This window comes from Ostrea edulis, chromosome 5, assembly GCF_947568905.1.
Source record: "Ostrea edulis chromosome 5, xbOstEdul1.1, whole genome shotgun sequence".
Lineage (NCBI taxonomy): Eukaryota > Metazoa > Mollusca > Bivalvia > Ostreida > Ostreidae > Ostrea > Ostrea edulis.
Genome location: NC_079168.1, coordinates 7,680,377 through 7,704,813, shown reverse-complemented (window position 1 = coordinate 7,704,813; position 24,437 = coordinate 7,680,377). Strand labels below are relative to the sequence as shown.

The 24,437-nt window shown below is 36.7% G+C and overlaps 2 protein-coding genes across 2 annotated transcripts; both read right to left on the bottom strand.

Annotated features, from left to right (window-relative positions):
- Positions 1–3,742: 3,742 nt before the first annotated feature.
- On the bottom strand, positions 3,743–4,654 carry LOC130054514 (uncharacterized protein K02A2.6-like). The gene has a single exon (XM_056164479.1). It carries the CDS (start codon positions 4,652–4,654, stop codon positions 3,743–3,745), a length of 912 nt encoding a protein of 303 aa, XP_056020454.1.
- A 10,241-nt stretch (positions 4,655–14,895) lies between these two features.
- On the bottom strand, positions 14,896–22,440 carry LOC125650027 (uncharacterized). The gene is made up of 3 exons (XM_048877970.2): positions 22,302–22,440; positions 19,802–19,921; positions 14,896–15,641 (listed from the first exon to the last, which is right to left on the bottom strand). Exons 1-3 carry the CDS (start codon positions 22,360–22,362, stop codon positions 15,490–15,492), a joined length of 333 nt encoding a protein of 110 aa, XP_048733927.1. The 5' UTR covers positions 22,363–22,440; the 3' UTR covers positions 14,896–15,489.
- Positions 22,441–24,437: the final 1,997 nt, after the last annotated feature.

Below are 24,437 nucleotides of genomic sequence, written 5' to 3'. Positions count from 1 at the left end.
TTAGGTACCGCACGAACTCTCTGCAGTTTCTATTATTACTCACATAATTATCACTGCCACTGGTCACCGTCATGTCGTTGGTAATGCACGTTGGGCGCCATTGTCACGGGGTCTTACAACAAGAAGAACTCTTGGTGTAGGTTTCAATTTAATTTTTATTTGTATCCAACATATCCGATACTGCAATCATAAATTTGACGATGACCTAAAATGAAAATGAAACATTCACACATACATCTCTCACATACGATAATTTGAGCAATAAATTATTATTAAATAGATTAAAACGATTTAAATGAATTTAGTTCTTACCAGTTATATATCTTTATATCCCGTAAGGAATATATCCGTGTAGGGTATCTCGATGTGAGACTTACCCTGATATACTGCGTTAAAGTCTTGTTAATCTCTAAATTAATCCGTGTTCATCCTTTTATACAAGCTCACACACATGCGCACACTACTACCACTCCCTAAAAAACTTGTTCTGCAACTTCTAATAAAATACTCACTCGCTCTACAAATACCTAACTCAGCAAAACCCTATTCACAAAACAATCACGTGGCACCACGTACACAAGAACACAACACGAATACGATGACAATGCATGAATGAATTAGTAAACAGGGGAATGAATGAATGAAAGTGTATTGAACAATCTGAAATGAATAAAATGCATATAACATTTGATAATTAAAATACCCAATTGTCACCCTGTGACATTCATATGTGTAAAAGCATTTAATTTTCTCTCATATCTACGTATGTAAGATACATAATTCTATGAAAGATATTTCAACCTTTTATATCACGTGACGTTTATCTTTCATATTCCATGATGTAATAATCAATACACAACTAGCCTGCAACTTACCTCGATTGACGAACACTAGCATCTGCAAAGCTCTTGTACAAAAAATGACAGATTGTAATGTCCCTGAAAATCTCCAGGTGTATGTGACCGGACACAAAAATACACATTCCTTGAACAATTACTGCACACTCAACAACAGTCACAAATTCCTCATACATATGCTGTCGAGTACATCTATGTCATCCGGTGCATTATGCCAGTTCACAGAAACCCAGCCCACACGGTCTATTAGTTCTAGGCCTACCTCCACATTCACCCTGGCAACGTCTACTGTCCCTATATGTGTCTCAGGTGAAATAAGTGCCTTCAATGTCCATGAGACTCGAGTCCTTGCACGCGTGGAAAACGAAAGTCTAGCCATGCCCATATCCACCAACAAAAACCACTTGGAATCTCTCTTCACACACTCGTCATTATATAACTGCTCAATTAATATCAATATCAATGCTCCTCTAAGAAAAAAAACCCGTGCAGTTGTGGATTCATATTCTGATTAGGTCTTTCAAAATGTTTCGCGCTGATGGACTGTCGAGTTACGTCACGCATCACCCTGATTATTGATTTATTCAAAGAGGAATAACTCTAATACAATTCATTTATACACTTGTCGGCCGATTTTTTGTCGGCAACGTAGTTGCCAAAATGAAGGTCGTAGAATTCGATTCTGGTGTTATTTTTAATGTACAGCGAAAAATTAATTATTGGAAAATTCTCAAAATGACGTCGCTAGGCAAAAGGAAAACGGAAAACTCTAGAAATATGAGAGAAAAATACTCTCTTATGAGTTGCCATGAAATATTAAGGTGATTCCACCCTCGGGTTTCACAGCTTTTTTGCAACCCTCGGGTGGAATCACCTTACATTTCATGGTTACTCATAAGAGAGTCTTATAATCTTCTTTAATGCTATATGGATACTAAATTGAAAGTAAATACTTATAGGTTATAGACTTTGTATGGGAAAATATGACGACCGAGTTTTTTGGTGCTTGCGAGGTCCGTCCGCGACAAAAAACGAGGTCGTCATATTTTCCCATACAAAGTTTATAACCTTTTTATTATATACTTTCAATTTCATTTAGAAACTAACAATAATTTTATTTATAACAATTTCTTTATTGGTTTAACTGAGTAAAAGATGAAAAACACGAAAAAAATTTAAAATTAACGGCTTAGTAATTTACTTGTGTGTTGATTGTAACGTAATGTTTGCGAGCCGGAATGTTTCCGGGCATATATCGTGTGATATATGCCCGCAAACTTCTAAAGAAAAAAGAAGAGATGAAATTGAAAGTATATAATAAATGTAGATATTTAGAAAGAACAGGCAGTCCTTTACCAAAATGTATCTTTCATGATTCCAGGGGTTAAGTGTTTTGGTTCCAGAGTGGGACCAAAATTATTATAATGATTATTGTCTTTATCATTTGAAGATTTTTGTAGGTTTGCTGATACGGTATAATGCATGTTTAGGAAAAGCAGAACAGGATGCAGCAAACTTGTGAATTTCGTAACCCCAGAGTTTTGACAGGTCCAAATTAGTCATATCGTGTTAATGTTACATGTATATGTAATTTATATTTGTAAAGTATATCATAAGTATATACACTTTTGAGGTTATTTAAGTTTTAAGAACACATTTTGATTTCTGCTGTTGCTAAATATCAGAAAAGGTGAAAATAACCAACTGTGAAATGTGTCGATCGCGTCAAAGAGAAAATGAATACTGATTATATTTAATTCAATGGCCCAATTCAAACAATTTATTGATATTGTCAGCTAATGAATATCACCGGCTAATATAAATAAAACGCACACCCACAGTCATCTACACAACCAGTCTATAATATAAGTATATACCCTATACCCACCCAAGCGTTTATCAGAATACTGAATGTACCTCCATCACAGAAGAGCTGATATCTAGGAAATTGCGTATTGATTTAGCTTTCAAATGACCTCTATCGCATAAATTTTCGCAAGATATAAGAAAAACCTCTAAAAATTGATTTCTTAAAATATTTCGAGGTATATTCTGAATGTAGAATATATAAAGAAACGTACCACCAGCGACTCCGATTTCGTACGTAAGGAAGCAAAGAACCAAACATATTTTGGATATCATCCTCAAGCTTTCAGAGACAGTAAACGATATAAGGCACCCCTGTATCGTGTATATATGCTTAATATCCCAATGTGACATTTCAGAGATGTGACTATAATTTACAATAATAAAAGTCAAATCAAATATTATGTAAAGAAATAAAAGACCCTAAATACTATGAATTCCGAATAAACGGTCTACTTTCCTCCGTTTATGTCCAATTGAACACGCTAGGTATTTATTACTGCCATGCCTATGATTAAGGGAAAATACGAATAAAGTTGTACTCGGCGCGTTCACTGTTTAGTGCGGGAGATCGAGAAACACGTGTGAACAGTCTAACAAGTTTAATAAAGATGGCAGTCAAACAAAATACAGTGCATTCTGGGAATAGTTCAATACACACATGAAATATCGCGGGAAATTCAAACTGGGAAATAATCTTTAAATGTATTATGCTATTAATATATTATAAACATCTCCTTCCTTAAGATTATAAATCTCGAAAATTTATCTTTACCAAAATTAGGAATAGTTGAAGCAAAAATAGATGTACAGTACATAGGAATTGAATTTTTCAATGTATCAAAATATCTTTATATAATGATTAGAGTTGACTGTCTTTAACATAATTACATACAACTGTGTAATGTCTCTATTCACTTCCAGTGAAATGTGCAAAAATGAATAACATGTACATTAAAGTAAATGAATAGCAAAATAGCAAAACTGTTCAAAATGTCTGACATGACTTATGAATAAATTCACAGCAAATAGTCACTTAGGTATTTGGGGCGTTTTATTTCGCGACCACTACGCCTTACGGTAGCTGGTGGAGTGCTACTCTGTGGAATGTTCGTAACAAGTACACTCGGAGTTTCATTGGTAAGTGGTGTGGTTGTTTCGGTACACAGCGATTCCTCTGAATTCTGGTTCCCCATCGGAATTTCCGGTTCCGGTTCCATAGCGAAAGAACACTGAAAATCACTTGGCACAGATGAATCTTGCATTTCATCATTGACATGAAGCAAGTGCTTACGATTTCTCCTGAGGTCTCCACTGAGAGTTTTCACAAAGTATGAGCGGTTCGCGTAATCAGCAGATGTGACGATTCCTGCCTCATCCCAAGACTTTTCTTTATCAGTTTTCACCCTAACACGGTCACCTACGTAAAGTGGTTTTAAAGTGCGAGCTCCATGCATACGATTGAAGTTTACACGCATCCTGTGTTTGGATTGTCTGTCCTTTTCCCTAACTTTTCCTAGGTCCGGCCATCCAGGCTCTAGTTGGTCAGAACAAATCGGAACGGTCGTTCTGATTTTACGTCCCATGATGAGTTCAGATGGACTAGTACCTGTCGCATGTACGGGGGTACTGTGGTAAGCCATTAGGGCTAGAAATACATCCGGCTGTTTGAGTATTCGTTTGGCTACTTTAACCGCACTCTCTGCCTCTCCATTTGCTTGAGGATAATGAGGACTGGAGAATGTATGATGAAATCCATAATCAATCGAAAACTGTCTGAATGATTTCGAACTGAACTGTCCACCGTTATCACTAACAAGTTCCTCGGGTATGCCCCATCTGGCAAACATATTCTTTAATTTGCCAACTACGTGATTACTTGTGATATTGTCCAGGTAGGCAATCTCCAAATACCGAGAAAAGTAATCCATCACTACAAGGTAATGTTTGCCCTGTAATTCGCAAAGATCAGCTCCAACCCTTACCCAGGTACGACTAGGAAGCTGAGTAGTTTTAAGTGGCTCACTGCGCTGTGACGGACGGTTGGTATTACAAAACTCGCAACACCTGATCAAATGTTCCAAATCACTTGATAATCCAGGCCACCATACTGATGACTTTGCACGCTCTCTTGACTTGTTCAGTCCCAAATGGCCTGTATGTATCGCTGCGAGTACATCAGCTCTCAGGGATTCTGGAATCACTAGTCTGTCTCTATAGAACAGTATACCATCAGACACTGAGAATTCGAATCTTGGCGCGAAATATGGTTTCAACTCCGCATACAATGAATTTTCTTTTTGCGGCCAACCTTGCATAGTGTATCTCATGACGTCAGGTAGAATCGGATCTGAAGAAATAAGGAAGGAGATGTTTCGTTACGAATTTCTTCCAATTTCTTATCTGATAATGGTTTCGTATTGACCACGGACGCTACGTATGCGGTAACATCTTCAACAGTATTGCTTTGATCACTGATATTGAGAGGACTTCTCGAAAGCGTATCCGGAACCACGAGCTGTTTTCCTGGAACATGTTTCGCTACGACATTGTACCTACGTAATCTCATCAGTAATCTCTGGCATCTCAATGGCGCTTTATTGAGATCTTGAGTATTAATCAGCGGTACTAACGGCTTATGGTCCGTAATCAGTTCGAATGATCCAATTCCCATGAGGTATCGGTCGAATTTCTCGCATGCCCACACTCCGGCCAAACATTCCTTCTCAATTTGCGCATATTTACGCTCTGCCTCGGTAAGTGTGCGAGACGCAAATGCGATTGGTTTAGTCTCTCCATCCACAACTTGAAATAGCGCTGCACCGATACCGAAACTACTTGCATCCGCACTAACGATAGTGGGTCGAGTCATATCGTAAAATGTAAGTACTGGCGCTTCTGTAATGAGTTTCTTCACACGGTCAAACGCACTTTGCTGAGATTCATCCCAAGTCCACGCTGTGTCTGATTTTAACAGATTATTGATAGGGTTCATGATACTGGATAGATCAGGAACAAATCGACCAAGATAATTGATCATCCCGATAATACGACGCAACTCACTGATGTTAGTCGGTGGTGGCAAATCCAGAATAGAGCGCACACGTTCTGGACTAGGTTGAACACCATCTTTCGAGATGATGTGTCCAAAATATTCAATTTTCTCCTTTCGATATTCGCACTTGTTGGGATTTAGCTTGATCCCTGCATCTCTAATACGATCCAATGCTGCTTTTAATCTGCGGTCGTGTTCATTGCGTGAAGATCCATAGATGATGACGTCATCTATTATCGACTCTACGCCTTCCAACCCAGATAGTACTTCTCCCATGCGCCTTTGGAATATCTCGGGTGCTGACGAGATTCCGAACGGTACGCGCGTGTAACAGTACCTTCCAAAAGGAGTAATAAATGTAGTCAATTTTTGACTGTCCTCGTGCAGTTTAAGTTGATGAAATCCTGATGCTGCATCCAATTTAGAGAATATGGTCGCTTCGCTTAATTTCGGAGAGATATCGTCCAGATTCGGTAGCATGTAGTACTCACGTTTAACGGCTTCGTTAAGACGCTTCAGATCGATGCAAATACGCACATCACCGTTTTTCTTTGTTGCTGGAACAATTGGTGCACACCAGTCAGTAGGTTCATTAATTTTACGAATGATACCATCATTTTCTAGTTTGTCGAGTTCTGCTTTCACTTTCGGCATAAGAGCGAACGGTATTCGTCGAGCAGTCGTAACACAATACGGTTGCGCATCAGATCGGAGAACAATTTTCACTGGGTCACCTTTCATAGTACCGTGATGTTCTATGACACTTCCTATCTTCTGAATGAGACCCATGGTAGACGCAACTGATCTTGATAGAAGATTATTCTGAGAATCGGTGCTTGGAATCACAACTACGTGAAATGAATAAGGATGATTCTTATGTCGAGTAGTAACCTTGAATTTTCCAAGTGAGTGAAGATCACCGTTTGGCGTTTGTAGTTTGCTGTTGTTCACATGTAATTTTGGTTGAAATGGTAGCGATTTGTACGTGTATTCTGACATGATGGAAATGTCAGCACCAGTATCAATCTTGAACGGAATCTCTGAACCACAAACTTTAAGTTTAACAAACCACGGTTCTCCCTCGTTGCACGCGGTCACTGAACCTAGAAAGTAGTCATGATGATCATTGTCGTCGTCGACAATTTCACGAACACCGGCAACAGTGTTGGAACGACAGCACACTGCGAAATGATTCCTACGATTGCACTTTCTGCATCGCCGTCCATGAGCTGGGCACTGACCCTCGTAATGTTTACGATTGCACGCTCCACACAACGGTAAATTCGCATTCTGTCGGTTCTGATTATTAGATCCTCTGCCGCGACTAGACTGTCCACCGCGAGTCCGTTGCGCACCTCTTCCACGATTTACTTGGTGTGGTGGATCTTGAGTATGACGTTTCACCCGTACCGCATCCAAATTTTTGGATTGTAGATCTCTAATTTGAGATTTCACTAATTCAGAATTCCTGGCCATTTCTGACGCTTTCTCAAGAATCAAATCCTTGGTTAGCTGCAGTTTCTCTGATAGTCCTTTGTCGTTGATGCCAATAACAAGTCTATCTCGGATTGCCTCGGATCTGTTAGCAAAATCACAATGTTCTGAGAGTTCATGCATTGAACGAATAAAAGTTTCGACTGATTCTCCTTGAGCTTGCGATCTCAGGTGGAATTTGGCCCTTTCGTGAATCACGTTACGTTTGGGTACAAAATAGTCATCGTACTTCTTCAGAATTACCTCGAACTTTGTCTCATCTTCCCCGTCACCAAATACGAAAGACTTAACTATGTGTTCCGTCTGCAGCCCCATGGCATATATCAATGAACTAATTTGGATGGCTTCATCCTCCTTGTCAAGTTTCGTGGCGGTTCGGTACCTGCAAAACCGCTGTTTCCACTCCGGCCACTCGCTTGGTCGGCTAAAGTCGAACGATTCTGGCGGGTTGAATTTAGGCATAATGGTTCAGAATATCGGAAATGTCACCTGAAAAACACTTACAGTCTCTAGGCGTTTCCTTACTGTGTTAAGTCTTCTGACACCATGTTTAGTGCGGGAGATCGAGAAACACTTGTGAACAGTCTAACAAGTTTAATAAAGATGGCAGTCAAACAAAATACAGTGCATTCTGGGAATAGTTCAATACACACATGAAATATCGCGGGAAATTCAAACTGGGAAATAATCTTTAAATGTATTATGCTATTAATATATTATAAACATTCACAACTTTTCTAAAGAAAGATTATCGCTTATTTATAATCGTACGTATCGGGTTCGATATTTCACCAGGGATCGCACGTGGTGAGGTCACAATATGACAGTTAAATACTCAAGCACTTGGGACATGGACCATGCAACACACACACCCTCTCTCCACCTTATTTTTTTTCTGATCTGGGGATCTACACACTTTTTTTCACTAATGATTTGTAAAATGTAAGTTAAAGATCATCCAAACTTTATTCCCTATTATGTATTTAATTTTTCAGCGATTATAAGAAGATATATATAATCACTGATAACGATTGATTGATTGAATATTGTTTAACGTCCCTCTTGAGAATATTTCACTCATATGGAGACGTCACCACTGCCGGTGAAGGGCTGCAAAAATTTAGGCCTATGCTCGGCGCTTATGGCCATTGAGCAGGGATGGATCTTTATCGTGCCACACCTGCTGCGACACAGGACCTCGGTTTTTGCGGTCTCATCCGAAGGACCACCCCATTTAGTCGCCTCTTACGACAAGCAAGGGGTACTGAGGACCTATTCTAACCCGGATCCCCACGGAAACGAGATTTTTACTAATACATAACAGAGACACACCAAAAAAAAAAAAAAAAAAAAAAAAAAAAAAAACAACAACCCAATTTGAAATAATCTTCTATTTATATTTTACAAAAGGAGAAGTAAAAAGAAAATAAATAATTAAGGCGTTTGTGTGCGTGTGGGGAGATGCATGCCCCAAGGCCTGTGGATTAACTTTTCACGAACCCCATGTCAATGTATAATTTAAATCCATTTTCATATAGTACAAATACTGGCCATTTTATTTGAAATTTTATCACACTTTTCCAAATTAATCAAGTACCAGGGTATCATTAGATGCACGGTTTCGATTTAATATGGTGTTTTTGGGACAATTGTATGTTGAAAGAGGGGGGGGGGGAGAGGGGGGGGGGGGGCTCTGGCTTCAAGTGAACACAGGCGAGAGTTAAGGTAATTCAGTATATTGGACAGTATTATACCGTATAGCGGGGTTTTCCCGCGGGGTGATAAATTTGAGCGGGGTTTTCCCGCGGGGTGATAAATTTGTCTTATATTAGTTAATAGAAAGCTTTCCGCCAAAGTTCCACTTACTAAATGTGCACTTAATTGCGACCTCAGTGTTTGCAAGGTAGGTGACTCTTCATTGTCCGCCAAAATTCATTTCGCTAAAATTATTAGCATACCTTTGAGCCAGCAAATCGCCATATTTTAGATCCGTGGAAAAAACAGCTATACCGTATTAACAATTTGAGTATATTAAATTATGTACACAACAACTGATAAAAGTCTGACGATTGATTAATATAAGACACCAAGGCAAGACTGTTGCTGATTTATTTTGCAAATAATTATTTGTGATAAAAGTGTAAACTACAGGGTGTATCCTTGCACCTAACTTTGTGATTTTTCATATAAATATAAACAGTGTAGGGCAATTTATCTATCTTTATTAAATGTAACAGCTTAGTTTGTTTGCTTTGAAAAATGCTTAGCGCTTGAAACATTTGTCGAACGTTTAATTGGGCTTGATATTCGCCCAAGCTATTTCTGTAAAAACAAGCCAAGTTAAGAAAATCGAGCTAATTTGAGTGTATATTACCACATCAAATTTCTACTTGAAAATATATGACCACGATTGACCGGCAGGATCGCGAACGCGCCGAATACAACTAGCCAAAAATACAGTTTATTCACCCCTATCAAACATGTTTCATTTGTAATTCAGAGCCATAAGGGAAATGTCTTCTCACTGTGTTCTTATCTCTTTATGTATTTTCTTTTTTATGACTGATGAGTCATCCTCTCAAATCGCTTTCGTAAGTTCATATTTTGTGTACAAACATGTAGTCCAAAGCTGAAATAAAAAATATGCTGGAGTTCCTCACAGACAATATCTTCGTAGTCTTTGGTGATCAGGTCTTCCAACAGTCTGTTGGAATTCCCATTGGCACGAATTGTGCTCCTTTGTTAGCTGACCTGCTTTTATTTTCTTATGAAGCATATTTTATTCAAAAGCTTCTACACGAGAAGAAAAAATATTTTGCTGTGCATGGCCTTCAACTCGACATTTACAAAATGTAGCTATATCGACGTTTTATCTATTACCAACAATCACTCTCATTCATATGTCGATTCGATATATCCCTGTGGATCGAGATAAAGACACCACGAAGTCCTCGACATCTGCATCGTACGTAGATATTTAATTGAAAATAGATATTCGCGGCAAACTAACAGCTCAACTTTATGAAAAACGAGATGATTTCAGCTTGTCCATCGGCACTTCCTACATTCATTTAGCAACATTCCATTATCACCTGGGTTAGAATAGGTCCTAAGTACCCCTTGCTTGTCGAAAGAAGCGACTAATTGGGGCGAAAGATAGGGGGGGGGGGGGTACCATTGCGGACCTAAGCTTTACATACATGTAAATAGTACATGTATTAACAGACATTGTATAGTAAAGATTACGTTACCAACTTTTTTATTACTAGATGAAACCTCGCACAAGCGCGGGAAATCAAAATTAAATAATATTGCATAGAGGAAGGACTTTTAAATGTGTGTTCGAATTGTTGCGCACACGAGTTGAATGGCACACAAGTTGAAGGAACGGTACCTTTAATTTTTTAATAATTGCGGGTATTAGCTGTTATATTTATTGACATCATATAGAGTAAATAAAACTTGATTATTAGGAAGTCACTTGGAGCTCCACCTCATATATGAAACAATATCAAATGTGAAAGCAGTAACTCTGGTGCAAGTGTTTCGGAGTTTATTGGCAAAATTTGTTAATTTATAAGTATAGATTATGGGCCGGCACATTCTATAAGCATGCGTTTCTGCGGGACAGGCGTCTGTTACCGCGGAAGTGTTCTAATTAACAATGCCGTCTTTTATTTATCTGTTTTCTTTGGGGGGAGGGGGCAAGGGTTTATTTATTATATTTTTATGACCACGTAAAAAATAAAACTTGGTATAATATGTAAAACTTCCGACTACAAGTTTTTTAAATCTCAAGACCTTTGCACTGTACATTTCGCAAAGGGAGGCATTCTATAATTTTAAGATAGAAAATCAAGAGTGTTTGACAAGCGGTGTATAGGATAGATGTTTTGCACACTCGAACGTCATGCTAGGTCAAAAGGTCATAGGGGGGAAACTTACATCTTGGTCCTTGTTCAATGTGAAATAGCAAACGACGACGGCTGATCAACAACTTCTATCACTGTGACATATATGTAGTTTGTTTTAGCATGTAAGTTGACAGAATTATAACAGTCATAAAAATACACATCAAAGTTACCACGAAGAGTTGCAGATTAGAATGTTTCATTCATATTTATTCAATTTGAGATGGTGAAGTGTAGGTTGTAATTGTGTTATAAAAACATGTATAAGCTTTCACTTGCGATTATTTTTATATCGAACAAGATATGATTATATTACCTACCGATTATAGTCTCCCAAACGAAGTACTGGCTGTATAAAAGTGGCTTTTTCTGAGTACAATTATTTTCCTCCCTTGACAAAACCATACCAATGTTAACATCATTTGACAAATCTAGATCACGAAGACGTTGGTTTTGATTTTTTTCAAAAGATGCCTTTTTTTCCTTCAGTAAAACTGGATCATAGTTTGTAGGTCCCAACATCCTCTTATCATTTTTGATGATCCCATGTCTCTATAAATCACAGTTCCAAAGTTATACAAGTTTTTATAATCAAGGTCAAAGTCACTGAATATACTAGTTTTTAGGTCACTACACCCTTTTATTATTTCTGAAGATTCCATGTCTCTATCAGTCCTGGTTCGAAAGTCATACCAGATTTATGTTCAAGGTAGGTCAAGGTCACTAGAGTCACGTGACCGTGATACCAATATTTGTAGATCCCATCCCTTTACCAGGCCTAATTCTTAAGTAATATCAAGTTTATGGTATATGGTAAAAGTCACTGGAGTCACTTGCCCTTGAAACTAATTTGTAGATCTTATCATCCTCTTGTCATTTCTGAAGAGCTTACACCTCTCAATTCCAGTTCTAGAATTATACGAGTTTGAATAGGACAGAGGTCACTTGACCTTCATACTAATCTATAGATCCGAACATCCTTTCTGAAGACCCCATGTCTCTATCTAACTTGGTTCTTAAGTAATACCAAGTTTATATTCTAAGGTCAAGGTCACTGAAGTTAGTTGACCTTGATACTAATTAGTAGATCCTGTCATCCTCTTGCCATTTCTAAAGACCCCATGTCACTATGTGTCCCAGTTCTAAAGTTATACCAGATTTATGTTCAAGGTCACTTGACCTTAATACCAATTTGTAGACACCATCATCCTTTTATTATTTCTGAAGATTCCACCTCTTTATCGAACCTAGTTCTTAAGTAATACCAAGTTTACGATCTAAGTGAAAGGAGTCACTTGACCTTGATACTAGATTTGTAGATCTTATCATTTCTGAAGATCCATGTCTCTATCAATTCCAGTTCTAGAATTATACAATATTCAAGGTCAGAGGTAATTTGTTTGAGTTTTTTATATTCAGAAAGTGATATGTACTTAATATACTTTGAGTTTTAGGAATTTCCATGGTGGTATTTCAGAACGCGATGAGGGTTTTACGATGTCCAAGTGTAAGCCAGAATCATGTATATGTTTTTAAACTTGTAGCCCAATTGATTTTATACACATCTATGGCGTTTAAAACGTTGCTATTTTCGATAATCTTGTGATGTATTTTCAATATCTTGTGATGTATATTCTATGTCTTGTAATGTATATTCGATAATCTTGTGATGTATGTTCAATAATCTTGTGATGTATGTTCAATATTTTGTGATGTATGAAAGGTGAAGATAACGAACAGTGATCAATCTCATAACTCCTACAAGCAATACAAAATAGATAGGTGGGCAAACACGGACCCCTGGACACACCAGAGGTGGGATCAGGTGCCTAAGGAGGAGTAAGCATCCCCTGTCGACCGGTCAAGATTCGATAATCCTGTTATGTATATTCTAATAATTGCATTATGGGTAATATGATCCAACAGCGTACTATTAAGTAAGGACGGTTTTCATTGGTTGGAAATAACGAAAGTATCCGATGATGCAAAAACATGATACACTAGTATGTTAAATATAACACTGTACTTCTTAGGACCTGTCCTAGACACAGGCACCTGAAGTATAGAGACTGCTCCCCTTCCCCCTTTGATATTTGCTTCATTTTATATATAGTATTATAATAATTTAAGAGGTCCTTCAAATGATAAAGACATTTTTGAAATCACTATGACAATTTTGTTCCCACCCTAGTAGCCCTACTCTAGGATCATGGAATTTACAATTTTGACAAAGGGTTTCCTGCTTCATTCAGTTTCAATTTCATATAATTAACATTAAAGAAGACGTACGTTACTCTTGCATCACCGGATACTTTCGTTATTTCCAACCAATGAAAATTGTCCTTACTGTACCAGAACGCTGTTGTGTCATATTACCCACAATGCAATTATTGCACATACATGTACATCACAAGATTATCTAACATACATCACAAGAGTATAGAATATACATCACAAGAATATTGAACATACATCACGAGATATAGAACATACATCACAAGATATAGAATATTCATCACAAGATTATCGAACATACATCACAAGATTATCGAACATACATCACAAGATATGGAACATACATCATAAGATATCGAATATAGAAACGTTTTACACGCCATACACATCTTGTTTTTGTCATATAAATGTTCAAACTGTGGATAGAAACCGATGTTATTTAAATGCAGGATTGTCAATGTAAGCTTTAGATTTAACAATGTATTGAAAGATTAAGTTTTATTCTACGTCACAGGGGCTAAGCCCGTTTTGGGCCCGAACTCTGATACCATAAATACAGAAAGGGGTCTAACTCTCACCCAGATAAAAAAAAAACTAACCACTCGCTTCAAATGCCTAAAACATCTTAAACTAAATACGTTATGCGTAATTTCTCGTTTTCCTCGCATAGATTAATGTTTTAACTACTTGCATGCTAAATTTCAAGCCAAAGGTTCTTAAAATAACAAAGATATACGTCATCGTTCTCTCGATTGATTGTATCTTGTTGTATAACGTCTGGCTCGAGAATTTTTTTCACTCATATGGAGACGTCACCTAGACCGGTGAAGGCTTCAAATTTAGACCTATACTCGGCACTTACGGCCAATAAGCAGTGAGGGTTCTTTAGCGTGCCACACCTACTGTGACACGGGATATCCGTGTTTAAGGTCATCTCCGAGGACCCGTTCTCTCGATTTCACTTGTTTATTTTCACTAGGACAATTACCGGTCTAGGTCACCGGGTGGTTTTTCACCTATGACAGCAGCGAAATTCAGACTAGTGTGGAAGATTTCGAACCTGTCAATTAAAATTTCTCATCAATTACACGCTATGTAGATCGAGAGGGGGTTCGCTTGCCTCATCATACAAACTATCTACAGGAGAGGTTCGGAAAGCTGTGCACAGTCGAAATCCTTGATGATGGATTGTATCGAGTCCTTTGATATAGGATATTCTTGCCGCTCCACATACTATACAGCCGCAATCTGATTAAAATCCATTATCATGTCATATCGTTGGGATTATGATACAGACGTAGTCTATTTTAGACCGCATCAGAGAGCGATACAGATGTAGAGGGGTATCTTATCTGCTCCCCATTTTGTGTTTACAACGGTTATAATTATATCAAGAGTTTTTGTCGAGTTCTGTTTGAGCATTGCTGTATGGGGAATAAAAGAAAGTTTATTATAAAAAATGACACCCAAGAACTTAAGCTCTTATACAACTTTAATTGGAGTAACATATAATTGCAATAGTGGATCATCATGGTATTTCCGTTTAGAACAGAAATCCATGCATGTAGTTTTAGCTTTGGAAAATTAAAAACCATTTACATCAGTCCAATTTTGGATTTTGTTTAGACATAACTAGTTTTCGCGCAATGGAATTCATGTTTTTAGTCTTTATTTGTAACAGAGAACAGTCATCGAGATATAGGATTCCATGAAAGTCGTTTTAATAACAGCAGCTAGACTATTTATTCTTATCCTAAATAATTTAACCGATAAGATACTTCCTTGTAGCACGCCCATTTCTTGTTCGAAATTGTTTGGAAATGTAGATCCTAAGCGGACATTGAAATGTATATCACTTAAACCTCTATGTGTGAGAAATTAGTGAATAGGATGTAAACCATGCAAACAAATCCGATACATCTGTTCAGTTATTTGAAGAAATCATCACTTCGAAGAATTAAAATAACGTTTCCACAATATCATTACAAATACAAAATTGGGATTAAAATCAATGTACAAAAAAGCCGTGTAAATCAATCTTCGATCTGATGAATTAATCATCCTGTCATTTTTATTTCTTGGAACACATCATAACGCATCTCGAGAAGCATTGCTTGCCATTCACTGTCTCCATGTCTGCTATGGACGAGCAGTAAGGATCGTTAAGGTCATCACACATATCTAAATCGGTAGGGTTTGCACAGCGATTTTCATCCTCAGAGTCTACAAGAAAGTTACAGTGGATGTGTAGATAATACATATTTGACAAAGATAATGGTTACACGAAGTAAACGTTGTACATCAGACTATTTCCAGAATTGCTAATATTGACATAGGTTTAAAGTATGCAATCGTTGCACCATCAACTTTCCTTTCAATGAAATTAATATTTGTTGAGGAACAAGGGCGTAAACACACGTCTTCAGGTTGTGTGAAACTCAGGTGACGGGGGGGGGGGGGGGGGGGGGGGCATGGAGAACTCGGGTGACAGTGGGGGTGGCATGGAGAACTCGGGTGACTGTTGAGGACCCTGGGCCTCCCGGTATTTCTCAACAGGATTGCTACGTGTAGCCATTTGTCCCCAACCGACGCAAAAAAAATAGTTGGAAGTGCAAAAGTCCCATAACTCCTGTAAAATTTGTAGAATCAAAATCGCGGTGTAATATGATCAACTACATGTTGGGAATAACAATCCTGCAAAATATGTCGAGAGGTGTCCGAGGAGTTGCGTCCACAAAGTGTTCCTATAGTGTAGCATGTACAAATTCAACAAAGTCCCATAACTTCTGTAGAAGTTTTCGAATCAAGATGGCCGCAGAATATGATCAACTACATATGGTAACAAACAATCCTACAAACTGTTTAGCGGTTTCGGAGGAGTTGCGTTCACAAAGTCAAGTGGGACGCAAGGACACAGGTATTCCCATGTCCCCTTCCGCGTTGCAACGGCGAACAATAAAGAGGAGATATCTCTACATTAAATCGATGACCTTAATCAGTATTGCGTGAAACAAGATATACTGTATTCACTAAGACTGTGGTTACCACAATTGTGTCATAGTATACCACCTAGACTGTGGTAACGCATGTATCATGGTATACCACCTAGACTGTGGTAACGCGTGTATCAAGGATTGTGTTGGGCTGTCTCTAAATTTTAACCTTTTCAATTTTATTTTTTCTATTGTCACCTTATAAGAAAATATCTAAAGGGCTTATCCAATGAATACATGTAAAAACAACCCACCCACCCTCCAACAAAACTGAATAAAAGATCAAATTATTTTCTCATCAATTGTTTTAAATAGTACTTTAAAATCGAAAGTGATTTTAATCGAAAAAGATATTTTTAGGATAATTGAACTTGATTTTAGTTTTACATTTAGAATAATCGTTCCATTTCGTTTTTAAAAATTCTTCAAAATTAATCATTGTAAACAGCCAGAAAGAAGTATTTGAAATTTTAATGACTTTTTCATAAATGTTGCTAAAAATATTGGGGATGCAGAACAAGTAGATGAAAAATCACCCAAGTATACAGGCAATAAAAGCAAATACAACAGAATTACCACAACAACATCCATTCTCCTTTAAAGCTGTCACTGAAGACTTTGTAACAAGAAGTATAAAGAAAATGAATATTAAAAAAGCCACTGGTATTGATGGAATTTCTCCAAAACTCTTACACATCGCTTTACCAGTTATCAGCAAACCTCTAAGTCAACTAATTAACATGTCCCTATCAAAATCAACTTTCCCTAACCAGCTTAAGATAGCACAAGTGACACCATTACACAAGAAGAATAGTTCATTAGAGAAAGGCAACTATAGACCTATTCGTGTTCTTCCTGCAATCTCAAAAGTTTTTGAAAGAGCAATTGAAAATCAGTGAACTATGTTTTTTCAAAAATGTTTTCAATCTTTTTTTGGCAGCTTTTCGGTCAAGTTTTGGATGTCAGTCAACTTTATTAAGAGTAATTGAAGATTGGAAACAGGCATTGGATAAAAACGAGTACACAGCAGCAATTTTAATGGACCTTTCTAAAGCCTTTGACTGCCTTCCTCATGAACTACTTCTTTTTAAACTAAAAGCATATGGTCTCTTAAAAGCAGCACAAGAGATGTTAAGTAGCTATCTCTTATGTAGTAAACAGTGTGTTAAAGTAGGGGAGCACACCAACATCATGTCAAATATAATCAAAGGTGTGCCACAAGAGTCTCTCCTCGGCCCCTTACTCTTTAACATCTTTATCAATGACCTCTTTCACTTTGTAAATAAATGTAATCTCTACAACTATGCAGATGACAATACTTTATCAAAATCAGACAAATCTTTAAATCATGTAATAGCAGCACTTCAAGATGACAGTAGATCTCTGATTAAATGGTTTAAATCAAACAAAATGCAGGCAAATCCAGAAAAATTCCAAGCTATCACTGTTGTAAACAAAACACACAATGAAAACATAGTTTTTGATTTAGATGGGATAAAAATTTCATGTGATGAAGAAATAAAATTGTTGGGCATTACAATTGATTTTAAACTTTCTTTCAACACACATATTACCAATATTTGTAAAAAGGCAGCAAGACAATTAAATGTTCTCAAACGAATAGGCAAACATCTTAGCAAATTAGGTAAATTAACCATATATCATTCATTTATTATGTCAAATATTAGTTATTGCCCATTGACATGGCACTTCTGCACTGAACAAAACACCCACAAAATTGAAAAGATTCAGGAAAGAGCTCTGGGGTTTATCTATGGTGACTATAAAAGTACTTACGAAAACTTATTAAAACAATCTAAATTGCCTTCACTAAAAACCAGAAGAATGCAAAAAATAGCTTTAAAAACTTTTAATATTATCAACAAAATGTCCCCACTTTTTTTTTTACAAGATCTAGTTGTTATAAAAAACCATTCATACAATTTTAGATATACAAATACAGCGGAGTACCAAGACCTAGAACAACCAGGTACGGGATTAAATCTTTTAGATATGAGGCAGCAAAGCTCTGGAACTCTTTGCCAAACGAAGCAAGAAATATTACATCATATAATCTATTCTCAAATTATATTCAAAATTGGTGTGGGGAATTAAATTGTAAATGCAGCTCATGCAGATTCCAGCCTCTCCTGCCTAAATCTTAAAGTTTTGATCTAACTTCTAACTATGCTTCTACGCTGACATGTACAAATTTAACTGTATTATTTTTACTCTGCTCTGTCTCTTAGGTATGCATATTTATTTAGTCTATGTTTGTATCCATATTTTTATGTTTGTGTTGCAAACTTTTTTCAGTGCTGTGCATCTTAATATAGCTAGTCCCTGTGTATATATATATGCATGACTTGTGATGTCTGTATACATGTATGCGTCCTGTTTTATTTCAATTTTCTGTTTTTATGTCTATGCATGCAATTATATATCATTAGTGCTTTGTGTTTTTTTATGCTATAAAGTCAGTTAAAGAGCTCTTAGCTCATGTTTTTTGTTACCTGTATATATTTCCGACTTTAAATAAAAATTACTACTACTACTACTACATCATTGTCTTTGTACATTATCTGAAATCACCCCATTGTACTTAAGTCTTCAGTTGACTTGTGTTTTTGTGTTCATAAAATACAGACAAATGCATTGATACTGGCATACTGGAAAGGGTTGGAAACTGAACTAAGCTAGGGATTTTGTACACTCGATAAAATATTGTAAGAGAAATATCAATCAGATTGGAGAAATATAATTTGTTTTTGTTAAAAACAAATGTCTCCCGCTTCCCAAACTACATCCTCCAACCCTCTTAGATCCACAATAACTTTTAGCAAAATATTTGGATCTTTACGTCCCGACAATACGCACATCTACAAATGGCAATGAAGAAGAGGAGAGACTTAAATCTGGATACAATATTGTAGGAATATTCTCGAAAAAGTTTGACTTATAGAAGGATTCTCGCTTGTCAGTTACTAGTAATACGATATAAATATCTTTTAGTACATATTTTGTTTGTTTCCTTGAATGTTGTTTTAGTCTCTTTCGACCATTTTTCACTCGAACAGAGACGTCAACAGTTACAGGTTAAGTACCCTTTGGGAGACGCTCAAAATCGCAGCAGTTAGTGGATGGGGGAAGTTTTTACCACAGTTGAACATTTCGGATTTGATGCGGTGCCGGGGTCAATAATAGCGAGCTCCCTGACCCCACTACCTTACCCTAACCCTGACCCACTACCGGGTGTAAACCACTTTCGAGTCAGTGCTATATCATATGCTGTAAACTAAATAATAGCGAGCTCCCTGGCCCACTACCGGGTGTAAAACACTCTCAAGTCAGCGCTATATGCTGTAAGCCAAATAAATTACCGAGACTTACCGGAACATGTAATATCGCAGCCATTAAAGCAACCGTTTACCATGCGCGGCGTTGCAGAGCATTTCCGGTCTTCAGTAATGCAAGATTTAGCCATTTCTCTAGTCGTTGTTGGGCAGTACGCTGTAAAAGGTGATGAAAATAGATCGCAGTTTTACTAACAATTGAACATCTTAAATTTTTTGATAACTATCAATACAATTCTTATCAAATGTCATGAAGCATCTTTGGGACATAAATCGTAAATTTCAGGATTCCTGCACCCCAGGGCCTTTGGGATGTGACACAAATTGACCAATTTTAAAAGTAATATTCTCTACAACCAAACATTTGTAAGAAAACGTAAATATAGAGTAATGTAGAGCAGGAAGGTCTCTGCCTAAATTGTAAATTTCATAATCCCCGGGATAGAGGTTCTGACTTCAGGACGAGACTAAACTTGGTAGATAGAGTATATATGTGTAAAAACATTTAAATATCTTCTTTAATGTTATGGATGTTCAATTGAAAGTCAATAGATATTTAGAAAGAGTAGGCAGTCCTTTACCAAAATTGTAAACTTCATGATCCGAGAGGGTACGTGTTTTGGTTCCAGGGTGAGGCATAAATTATTATAAAGATTATTCTTTTTATCATTTGAAAAATTTCTTTAGATTTCCCGATACGGTATAAAAATTCAGTGCATATTTAGGAAAAGCAGAAAAGAATGCACCAAAAATTGTGAATTATGCAACCAAATTAGTCATATCGTGTTAATGTTATATGTACATGTATTGCAGTATGTAAAGTCTTTCATTAGTATAGGCACTTTAGGGGGCATTAAAGTTTTAAGAACAAATCTTGTTTTATATTGTTGCTAAATATTAGAAAAGGTGAAGATAACAAACAGTGATCAATGAAAGGTGAAGATAACGAACAGTGATCAATGAAAGGTGAAGATAACAAACAGTGATCAATGAAAGGTGAAGATAACAAACAGTGATCAATGAAAGGTGAAGATAACGAACAGTGATCAATGAAAGGTGAAGATAACGAACAGTGATCAATCCCATAACTCTATAAAGAATACAAAATTAAGAGTAGGGCAAACATGGACCCCTGGATGTACCAAAAGTGGGATCATATGCTTAAGAGGAGTAAGCATTCCCGATCGGGTAAACGCTGTAATCCGTAGTCAAGAACGGCCTAACGATTGTTATGAAACATGTCGACAGCATTTTACCCAATGGCAGGTTGTATTTGTTAATCATATCGTTATAACGACCAGAATTTGCGAAATGCTTACTTTAAACGAACGTGTTGCGATACCTGTAATATCAGAAGTCAGTTTACATATGCAGAATAAGATTTCATAGCCCTTGGGACTAGTGGTACTTTTAACCTCTTCTTTAATAAAGGGACTGGTTCACGATTTATGAGAAAAATATTTTTCATTTTTGATGTTAAACATTTAAAAATATAACTCATTTAATGTTGACAGCCAAAATTTTGACTTTATGAATGCAAGAATAAAAGCAATATTTTAGTCTTAAATCTGTGTTATGTAAACAAATACTCGAGTCTTTTAATGTATACAAACAAACCCGTGAAACAATAATTTTGTAATATAAAGCATCTTAATTATGCAGAGTCACAAATTTTAACTTTTAAGATTACATATTTTACCCAAAGAATGGTTGAAATGTGAAAGATATGATAAACTTTGATCAATATCTATTTCTTTTGAAAATTTCGTAAACAATAACACCACAATCTTTGTTTACAAAACAAATAATAAACTCCATTAAATGAGCTTCTGTGATAATGTATAACCTTATTTTTATGTGAAATCTTTTAAACACATTAGACAGTAGATTTTGATCATTAAAAGTGAAAAACAAAATTTTGGGGAAAATCGTGAATCAGTCCCTTTAAAAGATATGTTGGTTTAAACATACTTCAATATTCAATTCCGAGTTACCATATAATGGTTAAATTCCCTCCGTTGAACTCTTTACATGTATCTACGACGAGATGTAAAACATTTCGTCCACACGCGATGGGGTAAAAAAATCAATGCTTACCGCAATAAGAATGATTACCAGTCCCTAAAACATCCGAACAGAAAGGAAACTAAAATTCCGCAAGGTTATGAATATTTTTTTTAAATGCCTCAAATAAAACTCAAAATTCACCATATCTCTTTGCGAAATGTGTCGATCGTGTCAAAGAGGAAATTAATACTGATTATATATTAAATTCAATGGCCCAATTCAAACTTCTTGATATTGTTAGTTAATGAACACCCATGCATGGTCATCTACAAAACCGCAAGCATTCAATAGAATACTGAAAGTACCTCCGTCACAGAGGAGCGGACATCTCGGGAATTGCGTATTGATATAACTTTCAAATGATTTCCAATCGGAGAGATTTTCCGCAAAATATATGGATAAGTTTTGTAATATATTTCTTAATATAATTCGAAATATATTCTGACTATAAAATATATAAAGAAACGTACCACTAGCGACTCCGACTTCGTACGCAAGGAAGCAAAGAACCAAACATATTTTGGATATCATCCTCAAGCTTTCAGAGACAGTAAACGATGTAAGGCACCCCTGTATATAGTGTACGTGTATATATGCATAATATCCCAATGTGACATTTCAGAGATGTGACTATAATTTACAATAATAAATGTCAAATCAAATATCATGTAAAGAAATAAAACACACTAAATACTATGAATTCCGAATAAACGGTCCACTTTCCTCCGTGTGTGCTAATGACAAATTGTAAACGCTGGTTTTTTGTGTGTTAATTTCATGTCTATAATTCAGGAAAAATATCGTTTAATCACCACCATTAAACGTGTTTTATTCGTAATTTGGAGGTTTCCACAAAAAGCCGTAAAATATTGTCAAAATGACGTTAAACCCTAAACAATTAATCAATCAATCTCATACACAGTTCGACATTTACAGGATTTAAAATCATGCTCTATAATGTAGATGGAACTTAACGAGGCCAAGCAGTAGCTGAGCGGTAAAGGGTTTATTTTTAAATCGAAAGGTCGTGCGTTCGAGTCCCACTCGTGCAAACTTAAGCGTAAACATGGGTAATGATTGCTCCTTTGCCAAACACTTGGCATTTAGAAACCAATACTTAAAGCAATACAAGCTGTAACTGACGGTAAATATATTGAAAAATAAGAAAACAAACAAATATTTAACGTATTTGTGATTAAATACATCCAACTTAATAGATTCAGAGTGAATCTGAAGCAATAAACCCGTCAAATCAGCAGAAAATGTCGATTCATGAATCATTGTCATCCTGTCAGTAATTCCTGTTCCTATGTACATTGACCTCGGAGGTCACCAGTTCGGAAAAAAGCGAAAGAGAGGCACTGAGCACATGTCAGAATTGTAAACAATTTAACATGTCAATTTTATAGAAAATTCACTATCAAAATTACATTTGAGTTGCACATTTGCGTAATTATTACTTTCTAACACTAATATAGTACTTCTTGTCATTCATGAAACGATGTAATATTTTAAACAAACGGAACGTGTAGTTATTCACGTCAGTTTCCATCTTTGTATAATTATATGACGTCGGTCTCAGCAACCCAATTATGTTCGGCAATCATCGTTCCCATGTCCGTGTATATGAAGCAATGGCGGTTTATACGAAACGCTCATTGTAGGTATACTCCCAAACTATATTCTCTTGTTTATTTTGCTGAATTTTTCTTCAGATCTTGGGGATTATATCAGTTATACCGATTGGAGTTAATTGATGCATAATTAGATAATTGAAAAAATGCCGTCAGTTACAGCTTGTATTGCTTTAAAAGATGGTATATCGCCACTTCGGTTCAAACCCATAAACAAACAGAAAATCGGCATTCGAATCACTGGTCTTTCGAAAATTATTTTAAAAAGAGGGTCCTGTGTCGCGGCAGGCATTGGCACGTAAGAAACCCCTTCCTGCTACTGCGCTAAGTAAAAAAAATTCAAAGAGACGTAAAACAAATAAAATGTAATAAGATGATGATTTATGAGAGTTTGGTTTGTAGAGACACCTGAAACGAGTTCCTTGCAAAAAAGACACCTTACCCTCATTTCCGGCATTATCAACAACCACTGTTGGAACCAGTTTGCAGTTGTATAGAATTTCAATGACTTTCCAGTTACTCTTTACCCTAATATGAAAGGTGAAGATAACGAACAGTGATCAATCTCATAACTCCTACAAGTAATACAAAATAAATAGTTGGGCAGACACGGACCCCTGGACACACCAGAGGTGGGATAAGGTGCCTAGGAGGAGTAAACATCCCCTGTCGACCGGTCACACCCGCCGTGAGCCCTATATCCTAATCAGGCAAACGGAGTTATCCGTAGTCAAAATCAGTGTGCCAAGAACGGCTTAACAATCGATATGAAACATGTCAGACAGCATTTGACCCAATGATAGGTTGTATTGACGCAATAGATCGTTATAACGACCATAGAATTTGCGAAATGCTGACTTCAATCGAGACTGTTGAAACCCCTGTACCATCAACTTGTTTGTAAGTAGCTTGCCTCGATTTAAAATCTGACTATACGCAGAACAAGGTCTTGCGTATCGAATCAGTTGATAG

Excerpts from the sequence above, each read along its gene's own strand:
- LOC130054514 (XM_056164479.1), bottom strand. The coding sequence starts at position 4,654 with ATGGATTACTTTTCTCGGTATTTGGAGATTGCCTACCTGGACAATATC.
- LOC125650027 (XM_048877970.2), bottom strand. The coding sequence starts at position 22,362 with ATGATATCCAAAATATGTTTGGTTCTTTGCTTCCTTGCGTACGAAGTC. Across the intron at positions 19,922-22,301 it reads CGAAGTCGGAGTCGCTAGTG|CGTACTGCCCAACAACGACT; the intron begins GTACGTTTCTTT and ends CACCTTTTACAG. Across the intron at positions 15,642-19,801 it reads CTGCGATATTACATGTTCCG|ACTCTGAGGATGAAAATCGC; the intron begins GTAAGTCTCGGT and ends ACTTTCTTGTAG.